Source organism: Cebus imitator, unplaced genomic scaffold (genome assembly GCF_001604975.1).
Source record: "Cebus imitator isolate Cc_AM_T3 unplaced genomic scaffold, Cebus_imitator-1.0 Scaffold32, whole genome shotgun sequence".
NCBI lineage: Eukaryota > Metazoa > Chordata > Mammalia > Primates > Cebidae > Cebus > Cebus imitator.
Genome location: NW_016107347.1, coordinates 2789657 through 2804075, shown reverse-complemented (window position 1 = coordinate 2804075; position 14419 = coordinate 2789657). Strand labels below are relative to the sequence as shown.

The 14419-nt window shown below is 42.5% G+C and overlaps 2 protein-coding genes across 2 annotated transcripts in view; both read left to right on the top strand.

The window, feature by feature from the left end:
* Positions 1–14419, top strand: part of PTGFRN (prostaglandin F2 receptor inhibitor) — an 81258-nt gene that overhangs the window by 59585 nt on the left and 7254 nt on the right. Inside the window, exons 6-7 of the mRNA XM_017524183.2 lie at positions 3190–3609; positions 10526–10633. Coding sequence (XP_017379672.1) covers positions 3190–3609; positions 10526–10633 — 528 coding nt within the window. The remainder of the gene's footprint in view (positions 1–3189; positions 3610–10525; positions 10634–14419) is intronic.
* Positions 12334–13755, top strand: LOC108301132 (RNA-binding motif protein, X chromosome-like). Its single transcript, XM_017524184.2, is given in 2 exon segments — positions 12334–13451; positions 13454–13755. Coding segments are annotated over 2 exon segments (1173 nt in total). The 5' UTR covers positions 12334–12481; the 3' UTR covers positions 13657–13755.

Below are 14419 nucleotides of genomic sequence, written 5' to 3'. Positions count from 1 at the left end.
TTTTTTTTGAGACAGGGTCTCACTGTGTTGCCCAGGTTGTCCTGAACTCCTGGCCTCAAATGATCCTCCTGCCTTGGCCTCCCAATTTGCTGGGATTACAGACATGAGCCACCAGGCCAGGCCCCCTCTTTTTTTATGCTAAACTGGTCTTGATCTTGCTTCTTCATCCATCTTTCTGTTTCCCCCAACCACGTGTCTACCTACTCCTTTTTCCTTTTATAACAACGATATTTGATGTGTATCTACTCCGTGTCTCTGATTTTCCTCCTGCCATTCTCTCTGGTACCTACGCTCATCAGGCTTTTCCCTCGGCTGCTTGTGGTAAGATGGCCAGTAATCAACGTATTGGAAAATCATATTGTCAGTTATTTCATTTGACTTAGCAGAATTTAACACAGGTGATCCCCTCCTCCTGGGAATGCTGTGCATTTTCCCTTGGCTTGTGGGACAAGGTCTTCTCAGGGCTTTCTTTATTAGCCATTTCTCAGCCTCCTTTGCTGACTCTGTTCCTTTTTTGGACCCTGGACATTAGACTACCTCAGGACATAGTCTTTTGACATAGTCCTCGGACTTGGACTTCTTTTCCATTTAACCTCATCGTGTTGGTGATGACTTCTAATCTCATGCATTTAAATACCATCTAGACAACAGTGACTCCCAGATTTACATGTCTACCCAGGACCTCTTTCCAGAACTCTGGACTTCATGTTATGTTGCCACCTTGACACTGCTTGACTAATGGGCATCTCAAACTTCTGTTCAGAAGGATGCTTCCCATCACATCTGCCAGCAATCTTCTCCCAGCCTTCTCCAGCACCATTGTTCTAGTGGCTCAGCTCATACCTTCATCTTTGACTCCTCATTCTTAAAATTGACTTAGAATCTGGCTGCTTCTCACACTCTGCCGTTTACTGCACCACCCTTGCCTGGATTACATCCCTGGTCTCCCAGCTCGTCTCTTTGCTCTGCCCTAGCACACGGCAGCTGGAACAATCCTGTTAAATATAAGTCAGGTCATGAAATTCCCCAGCTCTGAACCTTCAAAGCCTCCCTGTCTCACTCAGAGCAAAACCCAGTCCTCTCAGTGGCCTTAGATGTTCTGTACCAATTGGTCCTATTACCTTCTGGCCTTACCCAGCACCCTCCCCAGCACCCACTCCATCCGGCCACTCTGCACTCCCAGGCTCCTCACATACTCCAGGTGTGCTCCTGGCTTGTAGCTTTCTGCCTGTTTTTCCGTCAGCCTAGAATGCTCTTCCCGAGCTGGATAGGACTTGCTCCCTCACCTCCTTCAGGTCCTTTTTGTTTGTTTTAAATTTAATTTTTTTAGAATCACGGTCTTGCTCCATCACCCAGGCTCTCTCACCCAGGCTGGAGTGCAGTGGCACCATCATAACTCATTGTTGCCTCACACTCCTGGGCTTAAGCCTCCCAGATAGCTGGGACTATAGGCACATGCTCTGTGGCTGGCTAATTATTTAATTTTATTTTTAGAGACGCGGGGTCTTGCTGCGTTACCCAGGTTGATCTCAAACTCCTGGGCTCAAGCAATCCTCTCATCTCGGCCTGTCTAATCATTGAGATTACTTGCGTGAGCGCTCACACCTAGCTCAGGCTGTTTTTAAAATGTTGCCTTCTCAGTGAGGATGTCCCCCGATCACTCTATTTACAGTTGTGACACACACACCTCCCTTCCCATATACAAATCCACGACTTTTCTCTTCCTTGCCTGCCTATTGTCTCAAACATTTATCACCATCTAACCAACCATACCATCTATTTTACTTGTTTTATTTGTTTTCCTTCACTGGCACCTAAAGGGAGGGATTTTTTATTTATTTGTTCACCATTATATTTCCAGTAGCTGGAGTATGGAAGGCTGTCAATAAATACATGTTTAAATCGATGAATGAGTGACCGAACTCATAGGAAAATCGAGAAAGAATGTGGCGGCTCAGTAGAAGCTGAGCAGTCAGTGGTTCTGGAGAGAGTTCCTAATATATGTGTTCTGCTAATCGGTTTGGTGGAACACGTGTTCCAAAAAATTTAATGTGAAAATCTCACCTTGTAACTGAATGGATTATAGGGTTAATCACCATATTAAAGGATAAAAGCAATGTATCTAATTCATTTATTCATCCACTCAACAGATGCTTAAGCACCTTCCAAGTGCCCGACACTGTGCTACTGTAACAGATGAACTCCAGCGTGTACACACGTAGGCATTGTTGTTTTGACAGAGATGCAGGGAGTAATCCACTTAAACCTAAAGTTAGTGTAGCCATAGACACTTCTCAAAATGTTAAAACAGCATTTTTGAAATTAAAGTGTAAACCAAGTGGAAATTATTAGATCTGCAAATACACACACTGCAGTCATTTTAGCAATAAATCTGTTCTGTAATTTCACTATCATATGATTAAACAGAGAGATCTCATTTCTCCCTTGCTGTATTCCTCCCTGCAGGCTGGCTTAGCTAAGGGCACTTTTCCTGCACTTAGCAGACCCTGGGGAGGAGAGGCAAATGGTATGGGCGGGAGCCTGGCTTGGATGTTACGGTGTTGTGTTCAGCCATGTCTTTCCCACCTTGCTGGCAGTGCCCTCTGCCTTGCATCCTGTGGGGCACCCGTAGCAGGTTCCCAGATTCTTCCTGGTGAGACTTCTCAAGAACTTAAAAATCCTGAAAACCAGTTCTCACCATAATTTCCTCTCTCCTGACACCCATTGATTCATTTCAGACTATTACTTCCAATGGGATGGTTTCAGCCTGCTTATGGATACACGTGATTCCCTTTCCAAGTTGCCAGATTTTTGTAGGTGCTTTTGTGTGGCAATTTGCAATTAAGTTTCTATTTCCTGGTTATTTTGCCTTTAGTAGCATTTTTATTTATTTTTTTTTTTACAGTGAAAAAAATTTTTTTTATTGTACTTTGGGCTCTGGGGTACATGTGCACATCCTGCATCCTGCAGGATTGTTGCATAGGCACATACATGCCATGGTGGTTTGCTGTCTCCATTCCCCCCCACCCTATGTCAGGCATTTCTCCCGGTGTTATCCCTCCCCATCCCTCCCACCCCCCACTGTCCCTCCCCTCCCCTCCACACCTCCACCTACCCCAGTGAGTATTGTAGCATTTTTATTTTAACCGATCTTGTTGGAAATCACATCCTTCTGGTCCTTCATTCCAGATTCTGTGCTTGTAGTGAAGGCGAGGCAGCCAAAGCCTTTCTTTGCTGCAGGAAATACATTTGAGATGACTTGCAAAGTATCTTCCAAGAATATTAAGTCACCACGTTACTCTGTTCTCATCACCGCTGAGAAGCCTGTCGGCGACCTCTCCAGTCCCAATGAAACGAAGTACATCATCTCTCTGGACCAGGATTCGGTGGTGAAGCTGGAGAACTGGACAGATGCATCACGGGTGGATGGCGTTGTGTTAGAAAAAGTGCAGGAGGATGAGTTCCGCTATCGAATGTACCAGACTCAGGTCTCAGACGCAGGGCTGTACCGCTGCATGGTGACAGCTTGGTCTCCTGTCAGGGGCAGCCTTTGGCGAGAAGCAGCAACCAGTCTCTCCAATCCTATTGAGATAGACTTCCAAACCTCAGGTGAGCAGGGAGCCCTGTTGAATCATAGATGGAGCTAGAAGAGACCCTAGGGTTTTGATCAGATGCCCTCATTTTTAAAAACAGCTTTGTTAAGATGCAGTTCACATGCCGTACAATTTACCTGTTTAAAGTGCATAATTCAGTGGCTTTTCATATATTCACAAAGTTGTGTGATCATTACCACAACCAGTTTTAGAACATTTTCATTACCCCAAAAGAAACCTGAACCCCTCAGCCAATACCCTCCAATCACTCTCCATTCCCCTCCTCCCGTTCTGCAGCAACCATTATCTACTTCCTGTCTCTGTAGATTAAGCAGTGACTCCCCATTTTCCTTTCCCTTCAGCCCCTGGCAACACCAATCTGCTTTCTCTCTCTGAATTTGCCTATTATGGACATTTCATATAAATGGAATGTAATATGTGGCCTTTGTATCTGGCTTCGTTTTTGGAGCAAAATGTTTTCAAGAGTCATCCATACTGTAGCATGTTTCAGTGCTTTTGTTCATTTTTATGACTGAATAAGACTCCATTGTATAGATATGCCACATTTTGTTTCTCCATTCATCAGCCAGTGGACATTTGGGTGTTTCCAGTTCTTGACTATTATAAATAATGCTGCTATGAACATTCATGTACAAGTTTTTGGACAAATGTATGTTTTCATTTCTGCCTTCCTTTTAAGAAGATGAACTGAAGCTCAGCTACTCCAGATTCCTTAGGGAACATGGTGGAGTATAAAGAAAGAGAGGAGGGAATTGAGCCTCCGAAGGCATCAAGTAACTTGCCAAAAGTGGAAGATTTTTAACGTCCTGTATGTGTATGTGTGTGTTTCAGTAGGAAGATGATTTAATAGTATTGAAGCCCCAATCTTATTTAGAATATTAATGCGAAGGATTATCATTTGTGAGTTTAAGACTAAATGTTTTCACTAACTCTGCCCTGGGTCCCGGGTTTTAGTTAGAAATTTGTGAATGTGTAAATTAATACTCATCTGTAAAAATTCAGGTATCAATTAAATTCAGTATAATGAATGCAAGATATTTGTTGAATTAGATGATTAGCATTTATATTAAAGGTAAACTAGACTAATAAAGTTTGTTTTCTATTATTTTGCATTGTTATAACCTTTTATGGTATATAGTGAAATCATCTTCTAACATCTCTTGACCTTTAAATTAATAAAGGGTAAATATTGATTTAAGCACTTAGATTTGGAAAGAGCAGAGAAAGCATAGGCCTCCTTTATTGTGTATCTGTTTATTTTTAATAGCAGCTTTATTGAGATATAACTCATATACCATAAAATTCACCATATAAAGTATACAATTGAGTGGTTTCTAGTATATTCACAAAGTAGTGCAACCATCACCACTAACTAATTTCAGAAAATTTTAATCACCTCAAAAAGAAACTCCACCCTCATTAGTAATCATTCCCATACCCGCATGCCCCTGTCCCTGGCAATCACTAATTCACTTTGTCTCTATAGAGCTGCCTCTTCTGAGTATTTCAGATGAATTGAATCATATTATATGTGGACTTTTGTGACTTGCTTCTTTTCACTTAGCATAATGTTTTCAAGGTCCATTCATGTTGTGGCAGGCATCAGGACTTCATTCCTTTTTATGACTGAATAGTATTTCATTGTATGGATATGCCCCATTTGTTTATCCATTCATCTGTTGATAGACATTTAGACTATTTCTACTTTTTGGCTTTTATGAATAATGCTGCCATTAACATTATTATTTGAAAATATCTTCTCCCATTCTGTGGGTTGTCTTTTCACTTTTTAGTGATGTCTCTCCAAACATCAGTTTTTGAATTTTGATGAAATCCAGTTTATCTGTATTTTTTTTTCCTTTTGTCGCTTGTGTTTTTGCTATGTCTACGAAATTATTGGCTAATCTAAGGTTGTGAGGATTTACATCTATGTTTCCTTCCAAGAGTTATATAGTTTTAGCTCTTACATTTTAGGCTGTGATTCTTGGTGAGTTAATTTTTGTACGTGGTAAGAGGAAGGGGTCCGACTGTATTATTTTGTGTGGAGATAGCCAGTTGTCCTAGCACCATTTATTAAAAAGTATATTCTTTCCCCCATTGACTTGTTTTGGCACCCTTGTCAAAAATCATTTAATCATAAGTGTAAGGTTTATTTCTAGACTGTCAGTTGTATTTCAGTGGTCTAGATTTCTGTTCTTATAACAGTACCACGCTGTTTGATTACTGTAGCCTTATAGTTAGTTTGGAAATTAAGAAGTTGGACACTTCCAATTTTGTTCTTTTTCAAGATTGTTTTGGCTATTTTGGATCTCTTGCATGTCCATGTGACTTTTAGGATCAGCCTGGTAATTTCTAGAATCCAGGCATCTGGGATTTTTTTAACACAATCTAGGGATTGTGTTAAATCTGTAGATGAATTTGGAAAGTTTTGCCGTTAAACAGTATCGTTTTTCAGTTCATAAACATGGAATATCTTTCCATTTATTTAGGTATTTAAATTTTTTCCATGGTGTTTTGTAGTTTTCAGTATACAAATTTTGGTTTTTTTGGTTAAATTTATCCTAAATATTTTATTCTTTTTGATGCTGTTGTAAATAGAATTGCTTTCTTAATTTACTTTTCAGCTTGTTTATTCATAGCAGTTTTACAGAAGCACAACTGGCTTTTGTATGTTGATCTTGTATTCTGTGACCTTGCTGAACTTGTTTATCCTAATTCTAAATTTTGGGGATTCGTTCTAATTTGTAAAATACAAGATTATGTCATCTATGAATAGAACTACTGAATAGTTTTACTTCCCCCTTCCAGGTTGAATATCTTCTATTTCTTTTTCTCGAGTAATTGCCTAGCCAGAACCTCCCATACAGTGTTGAATAGAAGTAGCACAAGTGGACATTCTTGTCTTGTTTCTGATCATGGGCAGAAAGTGTTCAGTCTTGTTCACCTTTAAGTATCATGTTCACTGTAGGATTTTCATAGATGCCCTTTATCAGACTGAGGAAGTTTCCTTCCACTCCCAGTGTGTTTCCTTCCATTCTGAGTTTGTTTTTTTTTTTTTGTTTGTTTTTTCCATTCCTAGTTTGTTGAGTATTTTTGTCATGGAAAGTTATTGAATGTGGTCAGATGCTTTTTCAGTGTCTATTGAGATGAGTTGATTATGTGGTTTTTGTCCTTTATTTGCGTATTTGTTTTGCTGCCTATACAAATCTGTTCCATCTTGTTTTACATTTGTTATTTGATCTTTCTTTTAAACTCTTATGTGGAAAAGGGGAGACACAAAGTCTTTTGTATCTATTTCTGGGTGAGGAATGGGTATTGAATTTATTCCTCAGTTCTTTAAATCTCAGCAAAACAGATAAAACCACTGTAGCTTACAGGTTGAATAGATTGCCTAAGGTTTTTATTTTATTTAATCCACAGAGTTGTCATGGCCAGTTCACATTTTAATTAGGAGAAGCTGCCATCAAATTCAGCACTCAGCACAATACTATAGCCCTGAATAGCCACCAGCAACCATTGATTTCAGACTGAACAGCGTTTGCTTCCTAAAAAGCAGTGGCATACCTTAAGATACACAACGAAGAGGTCCTTCCAGTGTTCACCTTCCTGTCCCCTGATTTCAGGGCACCTGCCTTTTGGTATTGAAAACCAACGGGCCCTCTTGAGTGCTGGGTTTTACCGATTCAAAGTGTCAAGAGGGCAAATGGTATTTAAATATGATAGTGTAAGCTTTGGCTTTTTAAAAGAATAATAATTTTTTTCTTAATATAGAAAATTTGAAAATATAGTAACATAGAAAGAAGGAAAACAGATTCATTCATCATCCTACCGGAGATGGTTAATTTACGTTGTTCATCTTTCTAAAATTTTTTTCTTGTATGTTTTCTTCATGACTTTGAGATCAAGCTGTATATACAATTTTAGGACCTGCTTTTCTTTCTTTAGTGTTATAAGATCAGCACTTTCTATATTGTAACCAATTCTAGGTGAATATCAATACCACCTTTAATGACTTTACATAGTAGAATTTGCTTAGCCACTACCCTATTGATAGACATGCAGATGGTCTGCAATTTTTGCTTTCATTAAAAAAACTGCCACTAACATCTTTTTTAGAGGCCCAGGTTGGACCATGGTATATGTCAGTGTTTGCATTTAAAAGTTAAGTAGTCCTGTACTCTGTGCAGACTAGGAATCGGGGGACCCCTAGTGACTCTGGTTGTTCAGTTAAACTCTCTATACCATAGTCTGTCATCTGTGAAGTTAACCAGACAAATCCCCTCACAAAAACAGCATTACCACAGAAATTGACCATAATGAAAATATTTCTAAGCCTGGGATAATGACCCATATTAACAGTGAGCTGCTGATTTCATTAGGAGGAAATGCACTGCTGTGAATAGCTCCCCACAATGCAGGCCTTTTCCCCAATCCTTGTCTGCCTTGGAAGCCACAGCACAAATGCTCTGTTGATTCCCACGTTCAGTAGGGGAAGTGAGAACCGTAACATGACCTAGAAGGTATTTGAGTTTTTTTGGAAATATAAAGAAAAACTGAAATTTGTTCGAATTAAGTAAGTCATCTTTGCTGCTTCAAAGTAAATAGAAACGTAAATCCATGAGAATTTCTTAATGTTTGTCATTTTATGTTCTCTTAGAAGGGGCCTGAACACGAGAAAAGCCCCTCAGTGTAGTTCTGTTTATTACCATGAGATTTCTACTCTGAGAAAAATGTGACCCCCACCTTGTTCACCATGGCTGCTGCTAACCTTTACTCACTCACAGATGGCCGTCCATGGTATAAGTGTCCCCAGTCACCACACAGAGCCTATTTAGGGCAGTTTGGCTTAATCCTGCCCCACCTTGCCACTCCAGGCAGAGCAAGTCCAGGGTATAAGGCTTGAGGGAACCAGGGCTGAGAGTTGAGCTAATTGAAGGGGATGATGTCCAGAAGTAGGTCAGGCTTCCTTGTCTTTGCTTTCATCCCTTCCCCGTTTCCTGGAGCAGCCATTCAGTCAGTTGTTTATCCCCTTAGAGTTACGTACGCCCCTGCTGTTCCCTGAATAATCAGAACTCTTCGCAGTTCCCACCCAGAGCTGCCTAACCCCTGTAGGGTTCAATATTCTACAACCATCCTTCACCTTTCTCCCAGGAAAACACAAATTATGTATATACTTGGTTAGGAAAGCAATCTGATGCATTCGTCTTATTAGTCATGTCAAAATGAAAATATAGTCCTTTCATCATCTTACTCTCTCTGTCATGGTCATTTCTTCTGCAAGTTCAAAGAGGTACTTTGGGATACTTGTTTTTTTCTGGCGATCTGAACAAGAAGTAGTAATAACTTCTAATGAGTTTTACAGTCAGCACCTAGGGCCTTCAGTCGTTGCTTCCCAGAAAACCCAAGGGGAGTCCCATAGCATTGATGCTCTGTGAACTTCTTTTAGGTGTGCCTGTTCCTAGACTTTAGGAATTGGGATAAAGTAAACATTGAACTCTTAGGATTAGCTAGGCTAAAAGCTATGAAATGCTCTCACCTAAGAGGAATTCGTGAGTGAGTTAGAAATAATAATTCTGCCTACAGTGTCAGGAGGCATGTAAGACAAACCCTGTCTGGGTAGGTGTTTTGTTTTGTTTGTTTTTTACCAGACTTTATTTTAATTTAAACTTTTTTTTTTTGAAGACTGGATTTTGCTCTGTCGCCCAGGCTGAAGTGCAGTGGCACGATGTTGACTCACCATAGCCCCAACTTCCCAAGTTCAAACAGTCCTCCTCCTACCTCAGTCTCCTGAGTAGCTGGGACTGTAGGTGTGCACCACCGTGCTTAGCTAATTTTTGTATTTGTTGTAGAGACGGGATTTTGCCATGTTGCCCAGGCTAATCTTGAACTTCTGGGCTCAAGCGACTATCTGCCTTGGCCTCCCAAAGAGCTGGGATTATAGGCATAAGTCACTACACCCAGCCTGGACTTTATTTTTTAGAGAAGTTTTAGGTTGCCAGTTTTTGAGTAGAATGTACCAAAAGTTTCCATTTACTCCCTGCTCCCCCAAAACACACAGTCTCCCCAACCTGAGTAACCTGTTAAAGACATATCCACCTGTAATCTCAGCACTTTGGGAAGTCGAGGTGGGCAGATGACATGAGGTCAGGGGTTCGAGACCAGCCTGGCCAACATGGTGAAACCCTGTCTCCCCTAAAAATACAAAGATTCACCATTCAGGAGGCTAAGGCAGGAGAATCACTTGAACCCAGGAGGTGGAGGTCGCAGTGAGCTGAGATCACGTTACTGTACTCCAGCCTGGGCGACAGAGTGAGATTCCATCTTAAAAAAGGGCATATGCAAGCTGCCTCCATTTTCCCTGGTAGGCTGGAGCTGTGCCTTGAGTGCTCCCACCACACCTTATAGAAGCCTCGTTACTGGCATGTCTGTCTCCTTACCGGATTTCAGCCTCTTGGTAACGGGGTCCCTTTCCCCACCACCCAGCGCAGTGAATGAAGCCACTCACTCCATTGAGACCAAAAGCATTCTTGCTTTAGTCACTGTTCCTTTGATCTCTACCCAAGCATAGAATTGAACCATGTTGATCAGCCCAGCCTGTTCCAGGGTGGAGGGTAGCTTTCGAATGAGGTCACTGTGGGCATCAGAAAAGAAGTGAAAGAAAACCAGAGCAAAAGTTAACTCTTTAGGAAGAGTTCCATTTTGGTTGTAATCTGAAGGTGAAGCTCACTGGGAGGTGCCTAATGCCCATGTCTCTCTGAGTAGAAGAGAGGCAGCCTGGAAACACCTATTTTGTGAGTTTCTAGACCAGTTCCCAGGAAGGGAACCACATTTTGATGCCCCTTAGAGCGCAAATAATGGAATTTGATGAAAGTGTGAAAGAGAATAATGAGGCTGGCTTTACTTTTTTCCAGGTCCTATATTTAATGCGTCTGTGCATTCGGACACACCATCAGTCATCCGGGGAGATCTGATCAAATTGTTCTGTATCATTACTGTCGAGGGAGCAGCACTGGATCCAGGTACCTCACTCCATCCTTTCCCCTTCACCATACTGCTTTCTGTAGACGCTTCTCATATCGTCTGCACTGTGTTACACAGATGTGGGTTAGGGACAGGATCATCTATTTGTCCCCTAACTGCCTGGCTCAGTACTTTGTACTCATTAAGTGTTTAATAAATACTTGTTGAGTGGATGCATCTATCCGCTAGATGATTTGGAAATGCATCCACACATTTGAGTCTGAGCTGTCAAGATGGTTAGTGGGTCACTTCCAGAATCGTTTCAGGCTGATCTGAAACCCAGGGCCAGAGTCTCACTCCTTCTCTTGTGTCTTTCATTCATTTATTCATTCAGATATTTGTTGAGTTCCTTTGGTATACAAGTGCTGCTCTAGGTGCTAGGAATAGAGGAGTGAACAAAATGCCCAAAGCCTGTCCTCATGGAGCTTGCAACCTGATGAGGACAGACGCAAGAAATAAAGTGCTCTGTAATATCACAGCAGTTGATGCTGTGAAGACATACAGAGCAGGGGAGTAGCCAGTGACCAGAGGGTGCTGTTGTAGTTAAAATTCTTAGGAAATCATTATAAATACTTTCTTTGCAGCAAATATCAGCATTGCCAACAGGATGCCTAAGAGTTGTGGGACCCATCAGTCTTTCTCCTTCTCTGCTTCTGCCATTCAGTGACCAGTTGATGTCCCTCTCTCACTCTTTGACTGTTAAGGCTTGAAAGAACATTAAATACACTCAGGGGGTCTCTGTTACCAAGCAGGACTGTACCCACCTCTGCCTTTTCCTAGAGGACTCGTGAAGAACCTAATTCCTTATGGGCGTCCCTTTCCTCCTGCATGCCTTGACCCTCAGCAGCCTTCGCACTGCGCTGTCCCATCACAAGCAGAGCCGTGGCTGCTGGCAGAAATCTTGAAAAGGCCAAATTGTAGAGGGGTCACAAGTTTCTCTGTGGAGACTTCTGGAGGTGTGGCCCTGGGCAAGAAACTAAAAGCAATTTTCCATTCTGTATGAACGGGCAAGCTCCAAACAAGGGCAGTGGCCTGCAGTGAATCCAGGGAGCCCCTGAGCGGGGGACTGGGTAACATTAGCGTCTGAAGCAGAGGCCTGGATACCGCACCATCCAGGTGGACATCTGGCTCCTGCGGGACTTCCTGTGGAATGTTCAGGTCAGCAAATACTTTCTGTAAAGGACCTGGGTAGGAAACATTTTGGCTCTGTGGGCCAGATAGCCTCTGTGGCCACTATTCAACACTGCCATTGTAGTGTGAAAGAAGCCGTAGATAAGAACGTAAGCAAATGGGCATAGCTGGGTTTAGTGAAGCTTTGTAAAAATAGGTAGTGGGGTCACCTTGGCCCGCAGGCTGTAGTTTAGTTGATTAATACCAAAATTGGCTCCAGTAGGGTAGCTGAACATGGTTGACCTTTAGAGGTTGGAAACAGGAGGAGAATTTGTGGGAGATGTTAGAAAAGGAAAAGAAAGAATCCCAACTACATCCGTGGAGTTGGTTAGCTCCATTCACAGGGAAGAGGAATGAGAAGCCATTCCTCTACCTGAGATGGGGAAGACTGGGACACAGAGTAAGATTCAGAAGAGAAAAGCAACGTAAAAGTGGAAGAGACTACCAGGGAAAGGGGAGGAAAATCCCTTTCGAAAGTTGGAAAAATGTAATCCCATGTTTGCCGTTAAAGTTCACTTATGGATCGTTGCGCAGTAGTGCTAGCGGCTTCGTGTTTTGGTACTCGGACCCGGCAGCCGCTTTTGGTGCTAAGCTGCTAGGAAGCCCCTCTCGGCGAGCTCGTTGGAGCTTGAACCCATTGTCACCCCTTGGACTTATCGACAAAACAAACCAAAAAAATGGTTGAAGCAGATCACCCAGGAAAGCTCTTCATTGGTGGGCTTAATACGGAAACAAATGAGAAAGCTCTGGAAGCAGTATTTGGCAAATATGGACGAATAGTGGAAGTACTCTTGATGAAAGACTGTGAAACCAACAAATCAAGAGGATTTGCTTTCGTCACCTTTGAAAACCCAGCAGACGCTAAGGATGCAGCCAGAGACATGAATGAAAAGTCATTAGATGGAAAAGCCATCAAAGTGGAACAAGCCACTAAACCATCATTTGAAAGTGGTCGACATGGGCCACCTCCACCTCCAAGAAGTAGAGGCCCTCCAAGAGGTCTTAGAGGTGGAAGAGGAGGAAGAGGAGGAACCAGGGGACCTCCCTCATGGGGAGGACACATGGATGACGGTGGATATTCCATGAATTTTAACACGAGTTCTTCCAGGGGACCACTCCCAGTAAAAAGAGGACCACCACCAAGAAGTGGGGGTCCTCCTCCTAAGAGATCTGCACCTTCAGGACCAGTTCGCAGCAGCAGTGGAATGGGAGGAAGAGCTCTGGTATCACGTGGAAGAGATAGTTACGGAGGTCCCCCTCGAAGAGAACTGCTGCCTTCTCGTAGAGATGTTTATTTGTCCCCAAGAGATGATGGGTTTTCTCGTAAAGACAGCTATTGCAGCAGAGATTACCCAAGTTCTCGTGATCCAAGAGATTATGCACCACCACCACGAGATTATACTTCCCGTGACTATGGTCATTCCAGTTCACATGATGACTATCCACCAAGAGGCTATAGCGATAGAGTTGGATATGGTCGTGATCATGACTATTCAGATCATCCAGGTGGAGGTTCCTACAGAGACTCATGTGAGAGTTATGGTAACTCACGTAGTGCTCCACCTACACGAGGGCCCCCGCCATCTTATGGTGGAAGCAGTCGCTATGATGATGACAGCAGCTCACGTGACGGATATGGTGGAAGTCGAGCAGTTACTCAAGCAGCCGAAGTGATCTCTACTCAAGTGGTCGTGATCGGGTTGGCAGACAAGAAAGAGGGCTTCCCCCTTCTATGGAAAGGGGGTACCCTCCTCCACGTGATTCCTACAGCAGTTCAAGCCGTGGAGCACCAAGAAGTGGTGGCCGTGGAGGAAGCCGATCTGATAGAGGGGGAGGCAGAAGCAGATACTAGAAACAAACAAAACTTTGGACCAAAATCCCAGTCCAAAGAAATAAACAAAAAGTGGAAACTATTCTGTCATAACTACCCAAGGACTACTAAAAAGAAAAATTGTGTTACCTTTTTTTTTTTTTTTAAACGGAGTTTCACTCTTGTTACCCAGGCTGGAGTGCAGTGGCGAGATCTCGGCTCACCGCAACCTCCGCCTCCTGGGTTCAGGCAATTCTCCTGCCTCAGCCTCCTGAGTAGCTGGGATTACAGGCACACGCCACCATGCCCAGCTAATTTTTGTATTTTTAGTAGAGACAGGGTTTCACCATGTTGACCAGGATGATCTCGATCTCTTGACCTTGTGATCCACCCTCCTCGGCCTCCCAAAGTGCTGAGATTACAGGCTTGAGCCACCGTGCCCGGCCTGTGTTACCTTTTTTTAAATTCCCTGTTAAGTTCCCCTCCATAATTTTTATGTTCTTGTGAGGAAAAAAGTAAAACATGTTTAATATTATTTGACTTCATGACATTGCTTTTCAACAAGCAAATGTTAAATGTGTTAAGACTTGTACTAGTGTTGTAACTTTCCAAGTTAAAGTGTCCCTAAAGGCCACTTCCTATATGATTTTTCCCAGTAAGTGAGGCAAGCAATTCTAAGATCTTCCACAAAACATCTAGCCATCTAAAATGGAGAGATGAATCATTCTGCCTATACAAACAAACTAGCTGTTAGAGGGTGGTTGGGGTATGCTACTCATAAGATTTCAGGGTGTCTTCCAGCTAA